Source organism: Scleropages formosus, chromosome 22 (assembly GCF_900964775.1).
Source record: "Scleropages formosus chromosome 22, fSclFor1.1, whole genome shotgun sequence".
NCBI lineage: Eukaryota > Metazoa > Chordata > Actinopteri > Osteoglossiformes > Osteoglossidae > Scleropages > Scleropages formosus.
The window spans coordinates 651,847-674,099 of NC_041827.1; the positions used below are offsets into that span (position 1 = coordinate 651,847).

At 45.8% G+C, this 22,253-nt stretch overlaps 1 protein-coding gene across 3 annotated transcripts; it reads right to left on the minus strand.

The window, feature by feature from the left end:
• Positions 1 to 1,300: 1,300 nt before the first annotated feature.
• ppm1j (protein phosphatase, Mg2+/Mn2+ dependent, 1J) lies at positions 1,301 to 21,325 on the minus strand. Of its 3 annotated transcripts, XM_029247805.1 has the most exons (11): positions 20,094 to 21,325; positions 9,555 to 9,683; positions 8,716 to 8,728; positions 8,086 to 8,412; positions 7,192 to 7,304; positions 6,783 to 6,867; positions 6,330 to 6,448; positions 5,955 to 6,018; positions 4,877 to 4,984; positions 4,477 to 4,628; positions 1,301 to 2,202 (listed from the first exon to the last, which is right to left on the minus strand). In XM_029247805.1, exons 1-11 carry the CDS (start codon positions 20,363 to 20,365, stop codon positions 2,055 to 2,057), a joined length of 1,530 nt encoding a protein of 509 aa, XP_029103638.1. In that variant the 5' UTR covers positions 20,366 to 21,325; the 3' UTR covers positions 1,301 to 2,054. The 3 variants fall into 3 exon arrangements, with proteins under 3 accessions (XP_029103638.1, XP_018601266.2, XP_029103637.1); XM_018745750.2 differs by lacking the exon at positions 8,716 to 8,728 and having other exon boundaries at positions 9,569 to 9,683; XM_029247804.1 differs by lacking the exons at positions 1,301 to 2,202; positions 8,716 to 8,728 and adding an exon at positions 3,535 to 3,942 and having other exon boundaries at positions 9,569 to 9,683.
• Positions 21,326 to 22,253: the final 928 nt, after the last annotated feature.

Sequence of the window (22,253 nt, forward strand, 5' to 3'; positions counted from 1 at the left end):
CAAATAATTCAATTTTTGTCTTTAGTATTTATAAAAAAATAAATTAATGAAGTGACTGATACATTTTGTTTTCCCATTTCTCTTTGACACATAACTCATAGGCCACACACTAAATGTGAATGATAGCTGGATTTTGTCCTCCAATAGAGGTAAAATGGAGATGATGGACAAATGTGAAATGCACTCATTACCTCACTAAGCTCATCATTATGTGATTAATATTTGATGTTGTGTGACATGCCTCCTGTACACAGTGTTTAAATGAGGACAGCTGTGCAATATCACAAATAATCATAATGCTTGTGGTTCTGCATACACAGTTAACAGTACAGGCTGGTCTGACATGTGAAACTGCTGGAGCCTTAACCATTGAAGGAGGCCAGGAAAAAAGGAATATGAATAAGTTTATATGTTTACAGATGCTGACAAGGCAAATGACAAAACGTGAATGCATTTCCTTATAAAAGGTTTATTTTTTTTCATTCCAGCTACAGAGTTTGTCTATGCTACACCATTTGATAAATATCAAATAATAATTTGGTTGAAATTTACACTGTACAGATATACAATGGTTGTGACAGTTATTTAAAAAAAATTTGGCATTGAGAAACAGCTGACAACAGCTTATGCTATGGTTAAATTCTTTGCACATGTAAAACACCTAAAATGTGAGGCTGGAAAACAGATGAAGGAAATACTGACTTAAAATCAAGAATACTCCTTTCCTCCTCACCAAAACACATTTAGGACTTATCACAAACACTGGTCATATTTATATTTCCATAACTCAGTAAGGCAGTCTTGTGTAATGTTACAGACATCACCTTCAACAGTTTATACTACTACCTTCCAGAGTCATCTTTTGGAGAATTCAAAGCAGCATACAAAAGGTCCATAACTTTCATACTGGCGTAACTCACGTCACGACCCCACTGAAGAACACTTGAATTAGCCATTGATAAACACACACCCACAAGTGCCCAACTAACTACTTAGGTCCATGTCAGACAGCAGTAAGAAAGTCAACGTCATAGTTCAACCGCATTCCAAATTATTGGGTGCATGTACCACATATGATGCGCACGTGTGTGCCTTGTGCAAGGCAGGCTCTTGTTCTGTTTCAGCTTCCTAAAAGCATCGAGTGTTTGTTAGTGTCTGCCTTTTGTGGGGTGACTGACAATTGGTTTGCCAGGATAGTCAAAGGGAAAAAGGGAGACTCCTTTATGCCATCCTAAGAGGAAGGAAGGAAGGAAGGAATGAAGGAAGGCAAGCATGGTCCCCACATCCACAGCTGTCTTGGTCTTCGTGCAGGTCAAGTTATTAGCTAATCCCATCATGTGCCTTTTGTCTATGAGATCCTTTATTCATCAGTCACATTAACAGACTGCCAGATTTGAGAACATGAGCACAGTGAATAAAGAGAAACACTCATCAGAACTGAAGGCAGCAGTAAGGAAAGAAATAATGGTCATTATTTTAATAACAACCCAAGCTGATTTAAGGTTCTTACAAGATTACCTTTCACCATCAGGGTCTTGTATCTGGAGCTGGGTTCAAGGGTTTACCACTTAGTCACTCTAATAAGGAACTCATTATTTATTTTTTAATGAAAGGCCACTCCAACTGTGACTGGAGGCCACGGCCTTCTGGTCATAAGTTTGGGATCCTGACAGTCGTTCCATACAGCCTGAACACAGGAATAGCGGCACAGATGGCACTCTGGTCACAATGTGGCTACTCTGTGGAAGCTGTTCGAGCCATGTTTTGTCTTTTCAGAGATGCAGTGATTTTGCATATGTGAAAAGGTTGTAAAAAACAACAAATGCGGGTGGGTGGGCAGCTAATGATGTAATCTAACACCTGCAGCATGAGTCTGTTGGGGGTGGGGGGGAGCATAGGAGGACAACTTAGGTCAGTTAGGATGGTTACACTTAAATAGTAAGTACTTTGTCTTCCTGCCCCTCCATGACCAGTGGAGGGGAGCAAGGGGGTATACACTGCTGGCTTGTGTGTGCAGGAGCTCCTCCTCAGCTGGCAGTCTGCGGTGGGGTCTGTCATGTCTCCCACCGGAGCCCCACCAGGGGTATGACAAACACAGTGATGTCGTCCCCTGAGCCAAGCCTGTCGTTAGGCAGTCGCCATCCGCGCTCTTTTAGCACTCCTCGCGAGCGCATCAGCAGGTCCTGCGCTGCCAGCGTGTACCTAGACAAGGAGCGGGGAGCAAAGACCAAACAGGGTGTAAAAATTATTTCCTCCTCAAAACACATACTCCTCACTTAACGACTGAGTTCCGTTCCTACGACTAGGTCGTTAAGCGAATTGGTCGATAAGTGAGGAGCCACCCCTTACCGATATTTCAAGCATACTGTACTGGTAGTGTGCGCTTACTAACCTGCTTCAATGCATGTGGGTTCTCGGAGTGATAGATGAGGAAAGGCTTTAACTTGAACCCAGTGACATTTCCTCCCAACAACAACATGACCCTGTCCTTAAAAGCATTGAAACCAGGCATTGTTTTAGCTTCTTTGTGTATGTAGGACCTTTCGGGCATTTTCTTCCAAAAAAGTCCAGTTTCATCCACATTGAAGATCTATTCCGGACAGTAGTCACCTTTCTCGATGATTTCATCAAATTGGTCAACAAATTTTTCTGCTGCTTCTACGTCTGTGCTTGCCGCCTCACCGCTGATACTGATTTTGCAGCAAGTCACGTGCTGTCGTGCTCACGTGCTGAGATGCCACGCTGCCGTTTCCACGACCAAAGTTCTCATAGAACATACAATACCGACTGGTCGGAGAGCTGGTCGGAAGTCCGCGCGGTCGTTAAACAGGTAGGTCGTTAAGTGAGGAGTGTCTGTACTTGCAGGATGTGGGATTCAGCTGACCTGTTTGTGCCACCTAGTGGTACCTTTAATTTGATGAGTTGATCAAATATGTCCCTTTCATTTCATTTGTGAAGTTCTTAAATTTACAGCATTAAACTTAAAACGTTTTGTATCAACAATATTGCTGTTTCTGTACAACATACACGCAATGTGAGAATGAAAATGGTTTAAAATTCCTGTGATTCTCATTTTAGTGACAGAGATACTTCTGATTTACAATATCGAAATAAAATATCATTCAAATATCACACTATATGGTACTCTAAGTTCAGAAAATTAAAAAAAAAAATGTGTAGTCTTTCAAAAACAAAAGAAGTTTAAATAAAGGATTGACTGCAGACACCTCTATGTCCCACTTGAAATGCTCCTGGGTCTCCTGGCAAGAATTTGTTAAACTTCCAAGAGCACTGATAGAAGACAAACTGCCACCACTTACATTGTTCTATTCCTTGCTAGCCACTATGACACCGAGCAACAGTTATCCTCTTCTCAGTTTGCAGATCAAGAATATAACAAAATTATGAGTCCCATCTGCACTGGGCTTCTGAAAACGCATCCCTTTTCACGGTTCAAGAGGAACTCCTTGCACGAACACAGCGGGACAATGAAATGTCAGAGAAATCTCCAGAGTCAGTTACCGTGTAATTCAGAGCATCACACATTGATCGCTAAAGCGAATAAAGGGGATATTCACATCATAATACTCATGAAAAGTTTAATTTGCAGTGTTTGGTACACAATTCAGCAAAATGAATAAATTTTTTCTGCCATGTAGTAACATCAGCAATAAAATGACCATGAAACACATTCGTTATGTTTACAGGCACCGCTGTTTAACCAAACTGGTCAGAGTAGCGCATGAGAAACGAATGAAGGCGGTTCCAGAATCACCACAGACTGACAGCACATGTGCACCTGCAGGAAACAGGGTTGGGTTTAGGTGTGCAGTGCAGTGCTGAGTGTGTGTGTGTTCGATGCAGACACTTATAGATGGATCCATCTATCCATACATTATCAGCAACTGCTAATGGTGATGTAGGGTTTTTGCGGTCTTGAGCCTATAGAGGAAGCATAGGGTGTGAGACAGGGTACACCCTGGACGTGATGCCAGTCTGTTACAGGGCAGTCACACACACACACAGAATTTGGAATCAGAATTCCCTGATCCACACGAAACATATTTTCGGACTGTGAGAGGAAACCCACACAGACTGAGCGTGGTTGAAGCCCATGTCCAAAGCCACAGCCCAGGAGCTGAGATGCACCAGTACTACCTGTTGAGGCTCCCCGCTGCCTTGATGCAAACGCTCCTGATTGAAAGTATTAATTTCATTGTTCAGATTTGTGATGAGAGGTTGGAAATAGAGAACATACCCTTCACTGCAAGTGCTGCTTTACTGTTGTTTATTTTTATGAATTTGTTTTGCATTTCTTAAAAATGTATTCTGCGTTTATCTACTACACACAAAGTGTAAATTACATAATCAAAATCAACTCTTGCATCATATACCAGCAGGCTGTGGGTTAAATGAGTCCATCAGGCCCCTGGGCTGAGGCCTACATTATTCCGTACCAGTAAGCTGTACACGTACCTCATAGAGTCGTTGGGGTCACAGCATGACAGGAAGCTTGTGACTGCATCAGCAACCTCCCTGTCCGTGGTGACGTCCCATAATCCATCTGTACCCATAACCATAACGTCATCGGGGCCATGTTCATACTCCGTTAGGTTATACACCTTAACCTGTTTGAGGTTGGCAGCAGGAACGGGGGAGAAAATTAAAACACTGTGTGCATTTCTCATTTGACACCACAGTTCCCCAGTAAATCACACTTATGTCCGTTTATCCTTAAGGAGAAGCAAAAACATGAATTACAGCACTGATATCTACAGTATAACATTAGAGATGATCTGAAATGCCTTACAGGTTTTTTTAAACATCTTGAACATCATTTCTCAACGCAGTCATAAGCTCGCCCCTTCAGGCTCACCTCAGGGCAGCAGGACAGGAAGGGCTTGATGTGGATGTTGGAGTTGTACACCTTGAGGTCATGGTCCCCCAGGCCCCGTGTCACACCAATGGTGGCCATCACTCGAGCCTGAGACACACACATATGCAACGAGTAAGTCACTGAAGGTGCACTTGTCACTGCTGTGTTCCTCCTTCCAGGAAAATCCACTTGTGAGGGATTAGAGGCTGGAGCGCTGTGCCGAAGCAACTCCTCTCCTCCTGAAACAATGCTTCCGGCAGCTGTCTATCACACAGACAGCCACTGTTATCTGCCGGCTTCTTGCCTTAATGGCTTAGTGAAGCTAAGTGCTATCTGTGTGTGACACGGTGAAGAAAATGAGTGTACAGGTGAAACTGTGGTAATGGAAGCCTTTCGGCATAACATTGGGACTGCAGTGAATGAAAACGGCTTGAGGAAACGGAGGGAAGTTGTACTGGGGGGGTCCGTACGCGACGCCCAAACCCTCCTCGATGTCCAAAGCATTCATTTGTCTCAAGAGGAGAACAGGTAATCCCCACCTCACATCCTGCCAGCACCTCTTTACACCAAGCCTGTGCTGGGTTCCAGACCAGGAGCTGGATGTGTCTCAGAATTCAACAAAAGGCCCCAACTAAGCTACCTGTGACAAGAAAATACTCAATACATACTCTTTTTAGGATAAAATGTCACTGAAGTAAGTAAAATAATGACAGCATACCGCAGGTGAAGTTCTATACAGGTAGAGGCAGTTTAGCCAGAGCAGCAATCCTAGTTACTGAAACGGGACGTATTTCTGATGAGCATGGTGGCACAGTGGTTCACACTAATCAGTGCGGCACTGAAGCTCTGTGTTCAGGGGTATTCTCGAATCGGGCTCAGGATGTGCAGTGTTTACTCGCATGGTAGTAGTGAACCACTTCCGTACCCGTCCTTACCGTGAAAAGTGCATGGTTGCCATGAGCCGAATCCAGTTTGATGGCACTTACCCTACTCTTAATTACTGACCATGTTTTTTGGAAGTGCAATATAAGATGGTGTGCAAATGTCTTGACAAATTAAAAAAAAAATAAAAAATTACTTTTTTGCCTTCTCCATATATCAGCGGGAACTTGAGATCCTCCTCAACAATTGTCTTGTAACCCCTGGAGAAAAAAACATTATCACGTTATTTTAATATAGCAGATGTTACTGTAGCTCTCAACTCATTTCAAGCTTCATACATTATTTTATTTCTTAGTTTTTTCATAATATATTATTTGACTGAGACATTATAGTAGTACAGTTACTCATGTCCACAATGTCAGCAAACATATTTCTAATAAGGGTACAGGCAGCCACATCAACCTGGCTAACATGCATGAGCAGGGCACATACAGGGTCAACACACACACACACACACACACACACACACACACACACACACACACACAAAAAGCATCAGGGAGGTTAATACCAGCCGGTCATTGTGTGGTCCCTGAACAGCATCTTTTTGCCCAGCTCCTTTTGCTGGATCCTGCGGGGGAACTCAATGGGGGTAAACTCATTCCCCAGCAGCTCGGGCCTCAGGAAGCCCTAGAGGTGCATGAAGACAATGAGACAGATAATTTCAGCAAATGCCAACATGCGGGGCAAGGACAAGATTGCAGTAACAAGGCATGACCATCCCATGAGAGTGAGGTATTACTGCTAAGCATAAACCGAAAATAGTTTGCAGCATTGAGCAACATACAGCATATTGCTTCATTCAATTTAAAATAACAATCATCCCGTTCTGGCAGCATCTAAATCTCTACTTCAGGGGAACAGAGTTGGTGCTCAGAGCTTAAATATAAACCCGATGAGCTACGATCAGGTTAAAACCACAGTGTTGTCCATGGAAGCTCTGAGGTACCCGACGAGTTCTTACGAGATACTGCAGACGCTGCCTCTCTGTTTCAGGCGTGAACTCGCTGGACATGGGGATGACCTCGTTGTTGCGAATGATGATGGCTCTGCGGGGACGGACAGGAGCCAATGAGGACACAGAGCTCATGTCTAGCGGCAGGGCCCGAAATGGCTGGACAGAAGACATTGATGGAGAGTGGTGGTGTAGTACATGGGCAAGTCAGCAGAGGGTACTGTAACACGGCCCGTCCTGCAGTTGACCCATTGCCATGGTGACTGAATCTGCAGTGACTGACACTGTATGGACTCTGTGATCCTGGATACTGTTGTTCATTTACCCAGATGGTACCAAACAGTGTACATGGGTAAGTACTGTATGTTGACAAAAAGGCGTATCAGGGTGAGGGGTGGAGGTGCATCCAGCCATTTACCTGCTATCTCCAGCATTGGCTATGTAAAGTTTCCCCATCAAATGCACAGCTGCTAAGGCACAGCATCCCCCAGATATGCTGTAGGAACTCTTCTCCTTTTCAATTAAGTCATCCTTTAAAGGTGGTGAAGAAACACATGGATGAGACGAGACAGACCAAGACTTTCCACACCGGCAGCTTGAAACCGTATCCAGGTGTCACGGCTACAGATACAAGGTAAACAGGCTGGATGTTCATGAACAAGTCCTACAGCAACACACACTATGAACAGTAACTGATCTAGACCCACGGGAGGACTTGGACAGAGACTGAACAATGAACCGTTCTGGTCCTTTCCACGCTGACCACCCCAAGAAGAAAAGCTAACTGTACTGGGCTGTGTCGCACTCAGAGCACTGTTTCAGATACTCAGCAAATGTATTGATTCAGTTCAATCCTGTCTCATGTTACCGAAACCCATTTGGCCCCCCCAGTGCAGCCAGTTCTCAAGAGCATCGGAAGCACTATCTGCTGGCCTACAGAACCTCAGCTGTGAAGCTGGACATGCAGTAAATTCTTGAATCAAGCAATGTGAGCAGTTAGTTTGCATGTACACTTTTTTGTGTAGCTGATGCTTTTCTCCAAAGTAAATACAATGATTTATTCATTTTTATAGCTAGATAATTTCCAGTGGACAAATACCAGGTAAGTGCATGTGGATCAATGGTACCAGAGCAGGAGTGGGATTTTAACCTCTGTCCATTGCATCCTACCGCCCCATTTGGAAGCGAAGGTGCTAGTATGAAACACAGCTGCTCGTTAGGAATGACAGGACTGTAACTGGACCTGTACATAAGAAGTCTGTGATGTGAAAGACAAATTTCATGGTGAATTACAGTAGTGCCCTGTGTTTACCATCTGCTTGAAGGCATTCTCAATGGTGCCCATCACGAGCGACTCCAGGGTGACTGTCTTCTCCATGTAGAAGTGGGCTGAGGGGTCGTTTGGCGAGTCTGGGTCCTCTTCCAGTGGTGCTCCCTTCTTGGAGTCCACCTGGTAGGGGCTTCCGTTCTTGGTCAAGCAGATGGGGGGTGCCTGGGCCGGGTTCTCCAGCAGGTGAGCGATGTCACACAGTCGGTCCCGAATGAGGCGGTGCAGGAGCCGGGAGGCCACGATAGCGGCGCCGGAGCCTGCGTGGCCATCGAAGACTCCCCAGAAATGGAGTGGGATGCCTGTGCCATCCTTCAATCATACACAGACACACACAGTGTAAGGTCCACTTTGTGTAAGACAAAGCGAACCACAGGTGAAGGATCCCCAGTGTTTCAGCAGCATTGTTTGTGGAGATGGAGAATACAGGGTGCTGTACTGGCAAATGGTTCAGGCAAAAAAAAAGGGGGTAACTAAGTCATACCAGACAAAAAAATACTGCTTAGATTAAAAAAGAAAATGCAAATAATAATACAATAAAACAAAAAGTTTACAGTTATCCTTGCTCTTTCTCTCAAAGACATCAGGGTGTGTCTTTTCACTAATTCCTGTGACACTGTGCTCCCCTCTGGCAAAGGACACCATGGCAAAGAGTGACAGAGCTGCAGGGGGCAACAACACAGCTGGAAACAGAGCAAAAATCTATAACAACATATTTAGTGGTGCCCCGGGGGCCGGGGTTATCCCTCGACTGCCCCAGAGCTGGAGAGCTAATTGATGATGTCATTGGTTTCGGCGGCAGGTGAAGACATGAAGTGAACAGTGTAAAACCATGTATATTATTTATTCATTTGCTACCCCCCCTTCCAGACTCCATCATTTGCTTGTGGACCCCACTCTATGCTGGTTTTTCTTCAAACTGACCTTGTAATAAATGTGCCTTGATCTAACTGATCATTTGTTTAATAAGAACACAGCAAATAATGAAAGTCTACTCAGTCATTCGCAGGTTCTGGTCAGTTGAATAATTCAGAATTATTCTTTAGTAAAAGTTTTTTTTTTTTTTTTTAAGTTTAGGTGTGTTTAACAAATGGTCACATCCAAAGAATGTGTTCTATAACCTCCAGTGGTTTCCTTTCCTTCTCACTCAGAAAATGATCGGTGATCACTTACTAACACAAGCACTTTCTTGGTTTGTTTCAGACTGATCCAAATTACAAGAAAAACTGAGGTATTTTTAAAAAACATGAAGCTGCTTGAAATACAAACATCAACTGTGTGTGGCCTCAATTATGAGCGTTTTGGCATCTCAAGTGTTTTGAGGGAAAAGCAGCATCAGACCCGACTCAGCACGTTTTTCTACAAGCAAATCTACATGGAGGGGGGTGGTGTCAATAAATGGAAGAAAAAGAAGAGCGAGGGGCTCCCTTCCAGGGGAGTGGCATCATGCAGACAGGCCAATTCTTACCCCGTGGTCCTCCAACAGCACAGAGTTGCGCTGCTTGCCACTGCTCTTCTTCACAAAGAGGCGCTCGCAGCAGGCCTGGTCCTCATTCAGCATGCTCTTCCCAGCATTGATGACCCTTCAGAAGACAGCGGACAGACCCCACCCCAAGGGGACAACATCATCAGCTCCGATTAACAGACAGCAGCGCAGAGCATGTGGATGGTGGACGGTGTGAGCTCCCTAATATGTCAGTTTCTCCACTGCTCCCAAACTGCTGAGGAGTTCAGTATCAGAGCAGCGCTCCTCCTCCTTCATCCTCCGCTACCTGTCTCACAGCAGCAATGTGCATGAACTCAGGGATCAAACCCCACATAGCAAAGTGGGCTTCATGTCTGGCTTCTGTGGAAGGTTTGACTGTCACTGCAAGTTGTGTAGCGGTACATGGTAATCGGCTGAGGGGTGCTGGTTTGGGCCTGCAGGGGGTGCGAACCAGGAGGTGGCAACAGCACTCAGCTTCCTGGTTCACGTGGGAAGGTGGAACACAAGAGACAGAACTGGAAGAAATGGAAGAGAATCAGGAGTGAACTAATAAAAGAATCAGGTGGCTTGTGGCTGGGACAGAACATCCGTCACCGTATCTACAGACGAAGGAGAGCGGAGCAGAAATGACCTTTGACACCAACAGCGTAAATGCTCCCTCTACATTTGCTTGTCGTATTCCAGGACTGTACATGTTTCATAAAGAGCAGAGTGCACAAAAGAAGATTCTGCTACACACTGTAAAGTAATAGTCCCCATTTGTGCTTGTGCTATATTGTGTCGCACCGTGTGTGTGCGGCAGGGGCCGCAAACGGCTGGATGTGACGGTGCAAGGATGTGTAATATATGCGGAAGAAAGGCAAAAGGCACTGTGACTTGTCGTCAAGTCCCATCACTTCCTTCCAGCCATTAGAGCCACATGAACTGTCTGTCAGCTGGCTGTCAGCAAGCACTGCCAAAGCAACAGAGCCCGAGCTGTTACTTATACCACGGTAAAGGTCAAGAGCTCCAAGGAGGCGGAGAACCACGGCGCAAGCACAGAAGAGACAAGGGACCGAGAGCCTCGCCTGGGACCGTGCCCTCGTACCCATGGCGCTGTCACTGTAGCCTGGAGGAGAAAGCATTGGAGCGACAGCTTGGTCCAGTTCAAATACGTCACGGTGCTCACATAAGACCACCCTCCTGTGGGGTGGGGTGGGGGGAGTCCAAATCTAGCTTATAAAAAGCGATCTTGTCTGCTGCCATGAGCCAAAAGCATGGAGTGGAGTGCAATGAGCCGGGGCACGATCACCACCACTGAGATGCATAAGAATGAAAAGAATCCATGCATTCAGGACAGCACCAGCTCCTGAGGACGGTGCGCTTGAAAAAACCTCTGGGGTCCACAGGCCAGTGGTTGCCCACCCCTCCTGGGCATTCTAGAAAGTAACAATTTGTAAGCCAGTGTTTAACAAGTAATTATAAATATATATATATATATATATATATATTATAATACATGTTATATATATATATATATAAAAAATATAACATATTATGAGCTCTGGGTGTCGGAGGTGTGGCTCAAAATGGCTTCGGATTTTGTTTTGTGATGTGAGCAAAAGCAAAAGCAAACGTGCAGATAATTCCAATTGTTTTTAACATGCAGGTAGTGAAAAAAAAAAAAAGTTCTGCACAGTTCTGGTTGCTAGAAATTAAATACACACACACACACACACACACACACACACACACACACACACACAAAGTCTCAAACTGCTTGTCCCAAGCAGGGTTGTGATGAGCCAGAGCACAACCCAGAAGCACACAGGGTGTAGGGCCAGAGGGGGAGGGGACATGCTCAGGGTGGGACACCAGTCTGTCGCAAGCAGGACTCGAGCACCTGACCCAGTAGAGAGCAGGACCCGGTCAAATCCGCTGTGCCACCAGACCCCCCTAGAAATTAAATATATTTTTCATTATTGTTCTGGGGACTGTGGTACAGCGGGTGGTGCTGGTGTCTCCTAACTCCTGGGCTGAGCGACTGGATGGAGGTTCAATCCCAGCTCAGTCTCTGTAGCATCTGCATGGTACATTTACATATTCTCACTGTGTTTTTGTAGGTTTCCTCCCACAGGCCAGAGACGCGTTTTGGGTGAACTGGTGAATCTACTGTGCGTGCGTGGTATATTGCACTGCTGTAGACATTGCTGAAAGGTTGTAAGGAGTTCTGTGTGCCCTGTGTAGCAGTGTGACTTCTTAGGTAAAGGAGTGAGGTAAACACTAGCTGTGCATAGAAGGAGTACATGTAAACTATACATTTTTTTATTTAAGTCCCTCCCATGTACCCCCCCCAATCACATGTGACCAAAACTAGTCAGTTGATCTCCAACGGCAGTGTGTTCAACAACATTTGTGCAGCAGCAGGAAGTGTGGCTTTCACAAAACATGGTAAATTACTGCATGTACTGGTACTGAAGGATGCAGAGCAAAGGAAAAGTGCCCTCAGTTGTGGTTCACATGCTTTTCTGTCCTCGGTTTCAGAAAAATGGAGGAAGTGTGTACAGATAAGTCGGCTGCATCGTTTTTAGCGTTTCTTGAGGAACAGCAAGACAATCCCTGCTACTTCGTAACACAGCCCTCTTGTGCAGTGGGACACTGTGAGCACCACCATAGTGCTTTCTGCTGTGACAGAGGCGGCGTGGTCCTGTTCCTGTGATGCACTGAAGTCACGCTGCTGGGATGAAGGCAACCAGCTGGAGAAATCAGGGCTCGGACTGTTCTTGCCCTCGCATGACTGCTGTCATATGGACTGCAACACACAAAATCACAGGAATGAAAAGCGCAGATGTGTTGTGATTGATGAAATGATGCCTTTTCACAGATTCGGTTTCTTTTTCAGCCACACATTTAATTGGGACTGGAGGGAAAGGTCCTGCGGTGGACTGAAGAGGAACGGGGCATTGAACCTGAAGTGGCGAAAATTCCCAGGTTTGGTTCCTTCTCAAAGACAGTGAAAGCGAAACTGGCATGTGGATTTCGGGGCACACAAGTGCGTTCGCTGTGACGATGCAGAGCTTTGCGATAGCATCTATTTGTTTTACAGCGAAATGGTCACGCTGCTCACACTTCCTGCCTTTGACGGCGTTGAGGTTTCCTGTCGGGCGTCGTGCTGTGAGCTGGCCCAGCCACATGATGATCGCTGCACTGCTCTTTCACAATCCGCTGCAAAGCCCTTAATGCATTCTGGAATGCTGCCATGACCTTTCACTCCACTGCTGTGTCACTGGACTCGGAAAGCAGGGGTCAGAGGTCACCTTGATGTGCCAAGGACTTCATATTTTCTCAGGCTGCGCGGTTTACCCTCATGCTTCTGTACTCAACACGTTGGAGGCACTTTGGAGAAGAGATGCTGATGTGGTCACCCACACAGCAGAGAGCAAAGGCTTTGGGGTCGAACACCAACAAGGTCGTGGAGGAGCAGAGATGCGGCCGGAGACACTGTATTGCACTCTTTTGCCAAGGTAACAATGCAAGGTAACCCGTAAAACCCGATAGGCTTCGGGCGGAGCAGGGCGCACCCATGTGCCAGTACGGTCGGCTCGGTCAAAGGAGAGCCCGGTCTTGTTCATCTGGTTTTGCACAGCTCTGCAGCGCATATTTCTGATTGTGAACATATTTGGAGACAACAGCCCGTGTGCAAAGTTTCGGTGTACGACGCAGTAAAGGGCTGAAATAACCTTACATGGAGTCCGAGAACAGAAAGTGACTTGGGACAATAGAATTATTTCAGCAACACATTTCGGACTATTCCATAACAGACGTGCACCTGCCATGCCGATGAAGGACTTGAGGATGAGTACACACCTACGCACGGCCCGCTCTGACCAGGGGCTGGTTCTGCAGCCATATTAAGGAACCGGACAGGAAGGAGTATATCTGAGGAGCGGGTGGGGAGGGTGCAATTCTTGAGTTGCTTCAGTTAAAAAAAAAAAAAAAAAAAAAAAATTGTTACCATATAAAATGTAAAACTGTGCAATTTACTGTCTCTGGGCTGAGGAACAACAATGAACTAATGATATGCTAAACCTTCAAACTGGACCCATTAGATCTCCTTGGTCCATCAGTAAGAGGCATGAACATGAGCATTAGTAGCTCCCTCAGCTGGATTGTGCTGACATCATGGATACACTCCACAGCGCCAGACACACACCCAGGAAGCAGCCGACTCCCGCTGGCACCGGTTCTACCCACTCAGGGTCCGGCTGCAGCTGGACAAGGCAACGGTCAGAGGGTGAGGGATGGAGCAGAAAGCACCTCCTTCATGACCACGAGCATAGCCTCTTTTGAGCTTCGAGAAGGGGAAGGGAAAGAGGAAGTGCTCTGAGCAGCAGGAAAGTGGAAAGTACCCACTCCATCAGTGTACCTCGCCTGTGAAAACACCGACGAGTGAAACCATTCATTTTCACCGGGTGTCTAATGAGAGAAGAAAGAAACTGCGTACGTCAAACACTTTCACTGCACTGACACAGACGACAGAAGTATGGTGTAAGATGTGTTATTACAGCACATGTAGGTCACACAGGTCGGGCTCGCTGTGTCCCTTATACTCGGGTTCAGGTCATTTATTGGCAGCTACACACAAGCCTGCTGTCAGGTGCAATTTAAAATGTAATTTACAAGCCAGCGAACAAGATCATGGTAAAGAGTCAGAAGCAAACCTGATTCGGTCCAACAGCTCCATGGTTACAGTGGTGCAAGAAGAGTGTCACTCCACTCAAAATTAGAGAGGAAGTTTACATTCACATTTATTCATTTAGCAGACGCTTTTGTCCAAAGTGACGTACATCTCAGCAAAAGTACAATTTATGCATTACATTGAGAGCAGGAGACATAGCTGCAGACATGAAAGTCTCAAGCAAACCTAGTTTGTTCCCTACCACTTGCTGCACCAAGGTTCATCGTTCAAGTAGGTGCATAAGACACAGGATAGACAAACCCTGATACCCACACCATTTTTTTTAAATTAAAAATTATAAGATACACAAATGAGCAGTACAATACCAGAGTAATGGCTGAATAAAGGTTGTATCTGGGGATGCTTCTGGAGTTACGATGCGTGAACGGTTACGCCATAGATGATCTGAAGAGATCTTGGGCAAAGTGGATCTGGAAAAGGTGGGTTTTCAGACTCTTCTTGAAAACAGACAGAGTTTCCGCAGTTTCTGAGTGACAGGGGAAGGTCATTTCACCACAACGGACCCAGAACCGAGAACCTCCGAGCTTTGCCTTTCGTGGGTGGGACCACCAAGTGAGCAGAAGCAGATGAGCGAAGGGGCCTGGCTAAACTCCGTAAGCATCATCTTAGCAAAAAAACTTAATTTTTAAAGTCTTTGTGCTGTGGCCTACACACTGGAGCTCCACCAACTTAACAAGACGAAGGAAATGCCTTTCAAGTCATGTTCCAGCCGGAGTGCAGTGCCACACCACCCCTGATTTTTTACTACCAGTCTCTCTCAGACTGAGCAAACAAAGTTCTCATGGACCTGACGGGCTCAGAAAGCAGTGTCTAACCAGGAAAAGAATAGAGCGCCTCACTCCTTCTAGAACTTTCCTTCTGACTCACTGAAAGAGACTGACAGGGAGAGGGACAATGAGGCTTTGCTGGTTTGGCCAAACTACGAGTCCCTGTGCCTTAAGATGGTGACCCAAATGTTCACCTTTTGGGCCCAGTATGACTCAGCACTTTCCTAGCCTCCCAGGCCCAGAAGCCTCACGGCTCCAGTGAGCCCCTTTCTCTCTTGAGCTGCACCTGCCAGTAGCTTGACCTCCCCACCCCATAATTCGTGTCCCAAAGACGGAATCACTCAGGCGGCACAATTTCTGCTTGTTGTATTAATGGAGCAGCGAGTGGCAGTGGACGGACAGCATATGGAGGGAAAGCGGCTCTTTGGATGTTCCGCCCAGCGCCGCCATACAGGGGAAACCAGTATTGTGTCTCGTCATTTTTCTTACAAACACCTTTGGATGTGCAGTGGTTGCGCTTGTCGTCGTAGTCACGCCCATACCCGCTACCCCCACTCTGCTCTGCCCTTGTCTGAGTGTGTGTGCCTGCGCTCGCACGCATGCGGTACTTCTTACCCTCTACTCTCACAAAACTCTCATGACAGCTCAAATATCAGTCATTTCTGTGTCCATTCAGTTCCTTTTGCTGTATAAAGCACGGTACCTCTTCAAATATACTGTCTTGTCTGGAATATATATTCATCGCAACCAAGTGCTATCACTGCCTTTAATGGAACATGTTGCAGCGAAATGAGGAAGTTTATTTGCATGCTCTCCACAACCGCTCGTCTCCGTCAGGGTCGCAGTGGTCTGGAGCCTATTCCAAAAGTGGGGGGCACAAGGCAGTGCAGGGAGCACCTTACACAGGGTGGCAGTTCATACGCCATATTTACTTGTGCACTCATACACTGTGCAATTTAGAGTCACCAGATAACCTACCCACTGCGCCACCATGTCACCCGATGGCAAAGTTTCTAAGCTATCATTAATAACACATTTCTGAAGACAGCTTTCAAAGGTTTCAACTAAGCCTTTACTGCAGTGACATTATGCTGAATTTGACCAGACAATGACTTAATTCTTTGTTAATAGACCAGATCCATTATAAGTTCTCCTGGCATTTGGACCTCAGAATCTTGCAGACAGTCTTTACTGCTCTTCATTTAGTTGGTCATACACTAGCGAAGAGAACACACACCGGCCGAAACCACTTGTCCTGAGAGGGGTTGTGGCAGTCCAGTATTGCCTAACCCAGCAACAGAGGAGGGGAAGGGGACACACCCAGGATGGGACACCAGTCTGTCACAAGGCACCCCAAGCAAGACTTGAACCCCAGACCCACCAAAGAGCAAGACCCAGCCAAACCTGCTGCACCACCACATCCCCAATGGAGAGAACAACTCAGCAACTCACTATGGCTTTGGAGCCTGACAACAAAGACACAAAAGGTCCCAAGGAAGTGACCAACCAAGTGGGAACATCAATGTCCATATGGACAGGCTGAGAACACACTGAGACAAAGAGTCTGGGCAAAAAGGGTGGCGTAGTGGCACAGCGAGTACTGCTGCTGTCTCACAGCGTTTGGTTGGTGCAAGAGGATGTGGGTTTGATCCCTGCTCAGTCTGTGAGGAGTTTGCATGTTTCTCCCCATGTCTGCGTGGGTTTCCTCTGGGTGCTCCGGTTTCCTCCCACAGTCCAACGACATGCTGTTCAGGTCTCCCCATAGTGTGTGAATGACACAGAGAGAGTGTGTTCCACTGATGTATGGATGAGTGACCCATTGTAAGTAGTGTATCTAGCAGTGTAAGTCACCTTGGTGAATAAGGTGTGTGGGCTGGTAACACTACATAGTATCCACTGTAAGTCACTTTGGAGAAAAGTGTCTGCTAAGTGAAAAAATGTAAAAAGGGGTCATCTCAAACAGTATTTTGTTTTTCAAATGATGTAAAACAAATTAATGGGTATTGTTGAGTGAAATTAACTATTTTCAAAATCCTCTAAATATTATGCAGAAATATTCACCGCAACTTTTAAAGGTCTGTCATACACACACACCAGCTACTTTAATTAGGTACACCTGCCCGTCCACAGATAGTCCACTCCTCACATGGTTGTGACTCAGTATATAAATCATGTAGATAGGATCAAGACATTCAGTCAGTGTTTGAATGAACATTACAATCAACAGGATGTGTGATCTAAGTACTTTGAACATGGCGTGATCACTGGTGCCAGCAACACTGGCTACAGCATATCAGAAACAGCAACGCTACAGTTTGGGAGGGGGACACCTAGCCGGCAGCTCTTCCATGGGCAAAAAAACCTTATTGAGAGAAGTCAGAGGAAAATATCCATACTTATTACGGGGAATGAGGTGACTCAGTACAACTGGGTAGAAAACTTGTGCAACCTTACGGTTAGGTGCTAGGGATCAGGGTCAGGTTTAGGGTCGAGCAGGCCAGCCTTTTTCACACTAATACTGCCAGCAGGACAATACACCATCTTGCAAAGTACACAAAAACGACAGGGCCTTTACGTCAACACAATTCCCACCTCTGAAGTCAACAGAGCATCTCTGGGATGAGGTGAAACACAATATTAGCAGAAAGAATCTGTGTGAAACCATCAGGCCACTGCGAACCCTGTGGAATGCATCCATTGCCTTGCTGGTGAATTTGCGCTATTCTGGAGGCAAACGAGGGCCACACCTGGTACCTGGGTACACCTAAGGGGCCCAAGAGATACTGCTGTGGTCTTGCGTAGCTGCAGTTTGTAACCCTTTTCCAGTTAAGTTCTTACTTAAACGGTTGGGCATTCCTGAAGTTCTATGACTTGTGACAGTTATCTCGGAGACCAAGAGAACCTGCAGAATTTAAAGAAGTGGCATTTTAAGATCCAATTAACCTCTTTTGAAGAAGGGCTCTTGAAACATCTTTGTCCATCCCGTGAACATGGTTAAAGTCTACGCTATAGCGGTAGTGACATGTTCCCTGACAAACCACTGATTTGTTCCTTTCTGCATTTTATGCAGTGTCACTACTGTACTAGTCAATGATATGCAAAGACTACATTAACAAAAAGTGTGCATTCAACACACAAACATTTCCTGCTGGTCATATGGCAGCTTATCACCATCTTTGTCAATTTAACACTACTAAGATCGCCACCAATGGGTGGAAGCAACAACTCTCTCCATGCGCTCGGCTATGATAGCAAAAGTCTTAACCAGTTATATAAGGCAAAAGGGACACTGGAGCTATAAAATTAATTTAAATCTTGGCTTCAAATGGTAATTAAGAAGTGACACAGTTTTGCAAAATGTTACACTGTCTTCTAGATCTATGATGGTTACAGTAATTTCCATCCATTTTTTTGATTTTCACTTTTCTCAAAAGTAACTTACAATGTGAAGGTTACAATTATTTACCCATTTATACAGCTGGGTAATTTTACTGGAGCAATTTAGGGTACATACTGTGCTCAAGGGTACTACAGCCAGAGACGGGGATCAAAGCTGCAACCTTAAGATCCGAAGGCAGAAGTTCTAACCACTACGCTACCAGCTGTCCCAACAGTTACAGTGATGGCCCCCGTACCTTGACCTCGGAGATGCACATCGAGCTCACTGGAGAAAATAACTACAGAAATCTGTATTCTGATTACTGCGGTACACAAAGAGTGGTGGAAATTAAGGATCTGACTGCACCACAACCGTTCAGAGTCAAAGTAAGATTACTGAAATGTACTGCAAGATTACCACGTGGTCCCCGACAGGACACAAATAGAGAACTGAGCTCCAACAAGCAGCTTCTACTGAAGGTTTCTTGTCATCTCAACCTTCTCCGCAAGAACGTAGACCTGGAGGGACACGAGGAAATCGCTCTGTGCATCTCAAGAATGTCTCCTTCCTTCCTTTGCACATCTGCATCTTCAAAAATGATCTCCAAGAAGAAATATGAATATGGCCTGCATTTATTATTCACACAGTACAGTATGAATATTAAACAGCTTAAAGTAATTGAAGACTCTTCAAAATGGGTTTGCAGCTGCACCACACCAGAGACAAAACAGGCCTTGTCTCAGCGCAGTGCAAGGCTAAAAAGATGCAGTAAACCACAGTAACACCTCAGTGGACACCACTTTACTGTTTGCTGAGAGAAGTCAAAAGCTGCCCTTCGGAGTCTGTTCTGCAGTTCTGGAGAGAGAGAAAGTCCTTGATCGTTGCACAAGCATGCTAAGATGGGTGTGAACGCGACCTGAACTTCCTTTAAGCACCACATGTTAACTTGAACCCTTGTTGTTTTACCACATGTATACTCTGCTTCAGTTGTCACACAACTGAACAGGTTTTAGTGCAAACTGTCACTGTGATTAGGCGACAGCAGATTGTGTGTGGCGTTTAATCCTGTCTGTAGGTTGCTGGTTTCAATCCGAGTACTGCTGCAGTACATCTGATCAAGGTACTCACCCTGGCTGAATGGATACAGTCAGAATATACTGGAGTAAAAATGGTTACATCGTTGTACAGTTCGTCCCTAGGCTATTATTAGGACACAAGCGAACGGTAAAGATGTTACAGCCTAAAGATCCCGGTAGGTAAGATGTTTGCTGCATTGTGTGTGCGTGTGTTGTCACGCGCGCATCGCGTCTCCTCGGGCTGTACGACCGCAGTGTGGATCACCTGCATCGCGGGGGTGTTACCGCGTCCGGCACGCGCTCAGCGGAACAGAAGAGCGCGAGGGGGGGTCCAAGGACAGCGAAGGTGCAAACGAAAGGGCCGCGCTCGCTCGCGCACGCACGCACACACACACACACACACACACACACACGAATAGATACACACACACGAATAGATACACACACAACATCATCTCCTTCCGCCGAGCGGTCGCGACGACACGGTTAATTATACTGCGGAGCGCCAGTACCGGTGGTACCGGGAGCGGATCGCACTGACACTCACTCGGCGTATCCGGTCCGCCAGGGCAGCCGGGTGTCCCGCCTGGGCGTGAGGACGGGTCGGGAGGCGTGTTCCGTGGAGTACTGCAGCAGCTCCGGCGTCAGGTCCAGGAACTCGGGCCGGGAGTAAGCGAAGCGCGGCGGGAGAGCCTCAGCAGCACCGCCGCCGCCACCGCCCCCACCGTGCGCGCCGCCCGATCCGTGCTGGTGGTGGGATCCGTGCGGCATGATGCCCCCCACCAGGCTGGACATGGCATTCTTCACCTTGCTGATCATCTTGACGCGCCGACCATCTCACGCACGCATGCTGCTAGATAGATGCCCGCGCGTGCGTGTGTGCCAAGTCAACGACGGCAAAGCTCGACGAACGATGCAGGAAGCGTTTTGCTTCTGACCCCATGTGACGTTTGACAGACAATGTTTTGGTCTTTTTTTTTTGTAAATAAAAAAAAATCTCTCACAGCAACATGCGCGTCACCGAAGAGGCGGCCGGAGCGGAAAGGCTTTTATTGCTCTTCTCCTCCCCGTGAACGTGACAGCATTAATACTGTATTACCACATGAGTGCCCCCTAAAGCTACAGCAGTGAAGGTACCCGCCGAGTGAATGTGCAGAGAAACCCGAAGGGAGCCGTGTCGCGACGCGTCCTTATTCTTGTGTTTTTCTGAAATTTCCGCATCTAATGAGACTCAATTATCGCCCATCGTTTCCCACAAACTCCCCCGTTTCTTTGCGTAACGCCTTTGTCCACTGTTTCTTATTGTACAATCCGCTTTATATATTGGTTTATTACATTTTTTTTACTTTTTACATTTTTTATTGATTGATGTCATTTATTTTATATTCTTACTGCAGCAGTTGATTTTGAGGACCTTGACCAACTCCGTTACAACAGGAGTGGCGTTGCTGGAACCACGAGCCACTAACCTTAACCACTGCGCCCCCGTATCATAACAATGATAAAGAAAACGACACTGTGCATAACGTGAATATCGGGGGGTGTTCCTTTGTCCATTTGAGAGATTTATCCAGGATCAACCACTGACACACAGAACCGGTGTGTTTGGTGCGAAACGAGGCTGGAGCTTGATGGGGGGGAGTCGGGGTCGGCATGTGGCGCGCGCTCCCTTCTCAGTCTGGAAAACTAGACAAATGTCTCAGTGTGTACGTATTGCGGGTCCTGTGGGAAGTAGGTTCTTTTGCTTGAATATGATCCCTTTGTTGATTCTTCATGAGCAGCCGGTCCATTGGGGATCTCTTTCATACATAACACTTTCTCCCTAATCTATGCATAGCTCTCGTGAGTCAGCAGTTTTTTAAAGCACTGAAACAACAAAAAAAGTCTGTGGAAGTGGGAAAGGTCTTTTACTGGGATATTTCACCAGCACACAATGATGCCTTAATTATGTCATATGATATTACCAAGACCCGGACAACTTCATTAAACCATTATAAACACGCATCATGCCCTTTGTCATTAAGTTAAGCTCCCAGATCTCAGACTGAATAGTTTATTTTTCACCCTTAAATGGGTGTTACATGCATCAGAAGTGTAAAACATGACCATTATTAGTGCAAAAAATACACATATATTATTAGGCAGTAAGATAAAGGTCGTTTTTAATCCACAATTATTACTTCATTAAGCGCCCTTGTGTTGTATGTTCATTCTGTAGAAAAAAGACACCCTGATTTCACATCCAGACCCTTATGGAAAGCTCACCTAGTCCATCATCTGGCTTTACTAGGACCGCAGGAATTACTACAAATCACAAAGAATCACTACTAATTACCACAAATTATTATGAATCATTAGGAATCCCTAAGAATCAGTAGAAATCACAATGAATTACTTGGAATCATAATATCTAAGAATGACTGGGAATCACTATAATTAATCACTAGGAATCATTATGAATCGCTGGAAATAGTAGGAATCACAAGCAGTCTCTCAGAATCATTATGAATCGCTTGGGATATCTAGGAATCACCATGATTCACTAAGAATGCCTACAAATCACTAGGAATCACTAGAAATCCCTATGAATCACTACAAATCAATATGAATCACCATGACGCAGTATGAATCATTATGAATCACTAAGAATCACTGAATCACTAGGAATCAAGAATCAGCGGAATCACAATGAATTTCTAAGACTTAG

What these genes read in the sequence shown, in the direction of transcription:
- ppm1j (XM_029247805.1), bottom strand. Translation starts at nt 20,365, where the DNA reads ATGATCAGCAAGGTGAAGAATGCCATGTCCAGCCTGGTGGGGGGCATC. An exon ending in TATATGGAGAAGGCAAAAAA is followed by an intron (nt 4,985 to 5,954) that starts GTAATTTTTTAT and finishes TGTGTGTCTCAG; the next exon opens with GCTCGAGTGATGGCCACCAT. An exon ending in TCCTGTCCTGCTGCCCTGAG is followed by an intron (nt 4,629 to 4,876) that starts GTGAGCCTGAAG and finishes AACCTCAAACAG; the next exon opens with GTTAAGGTGTATAACCTAAC.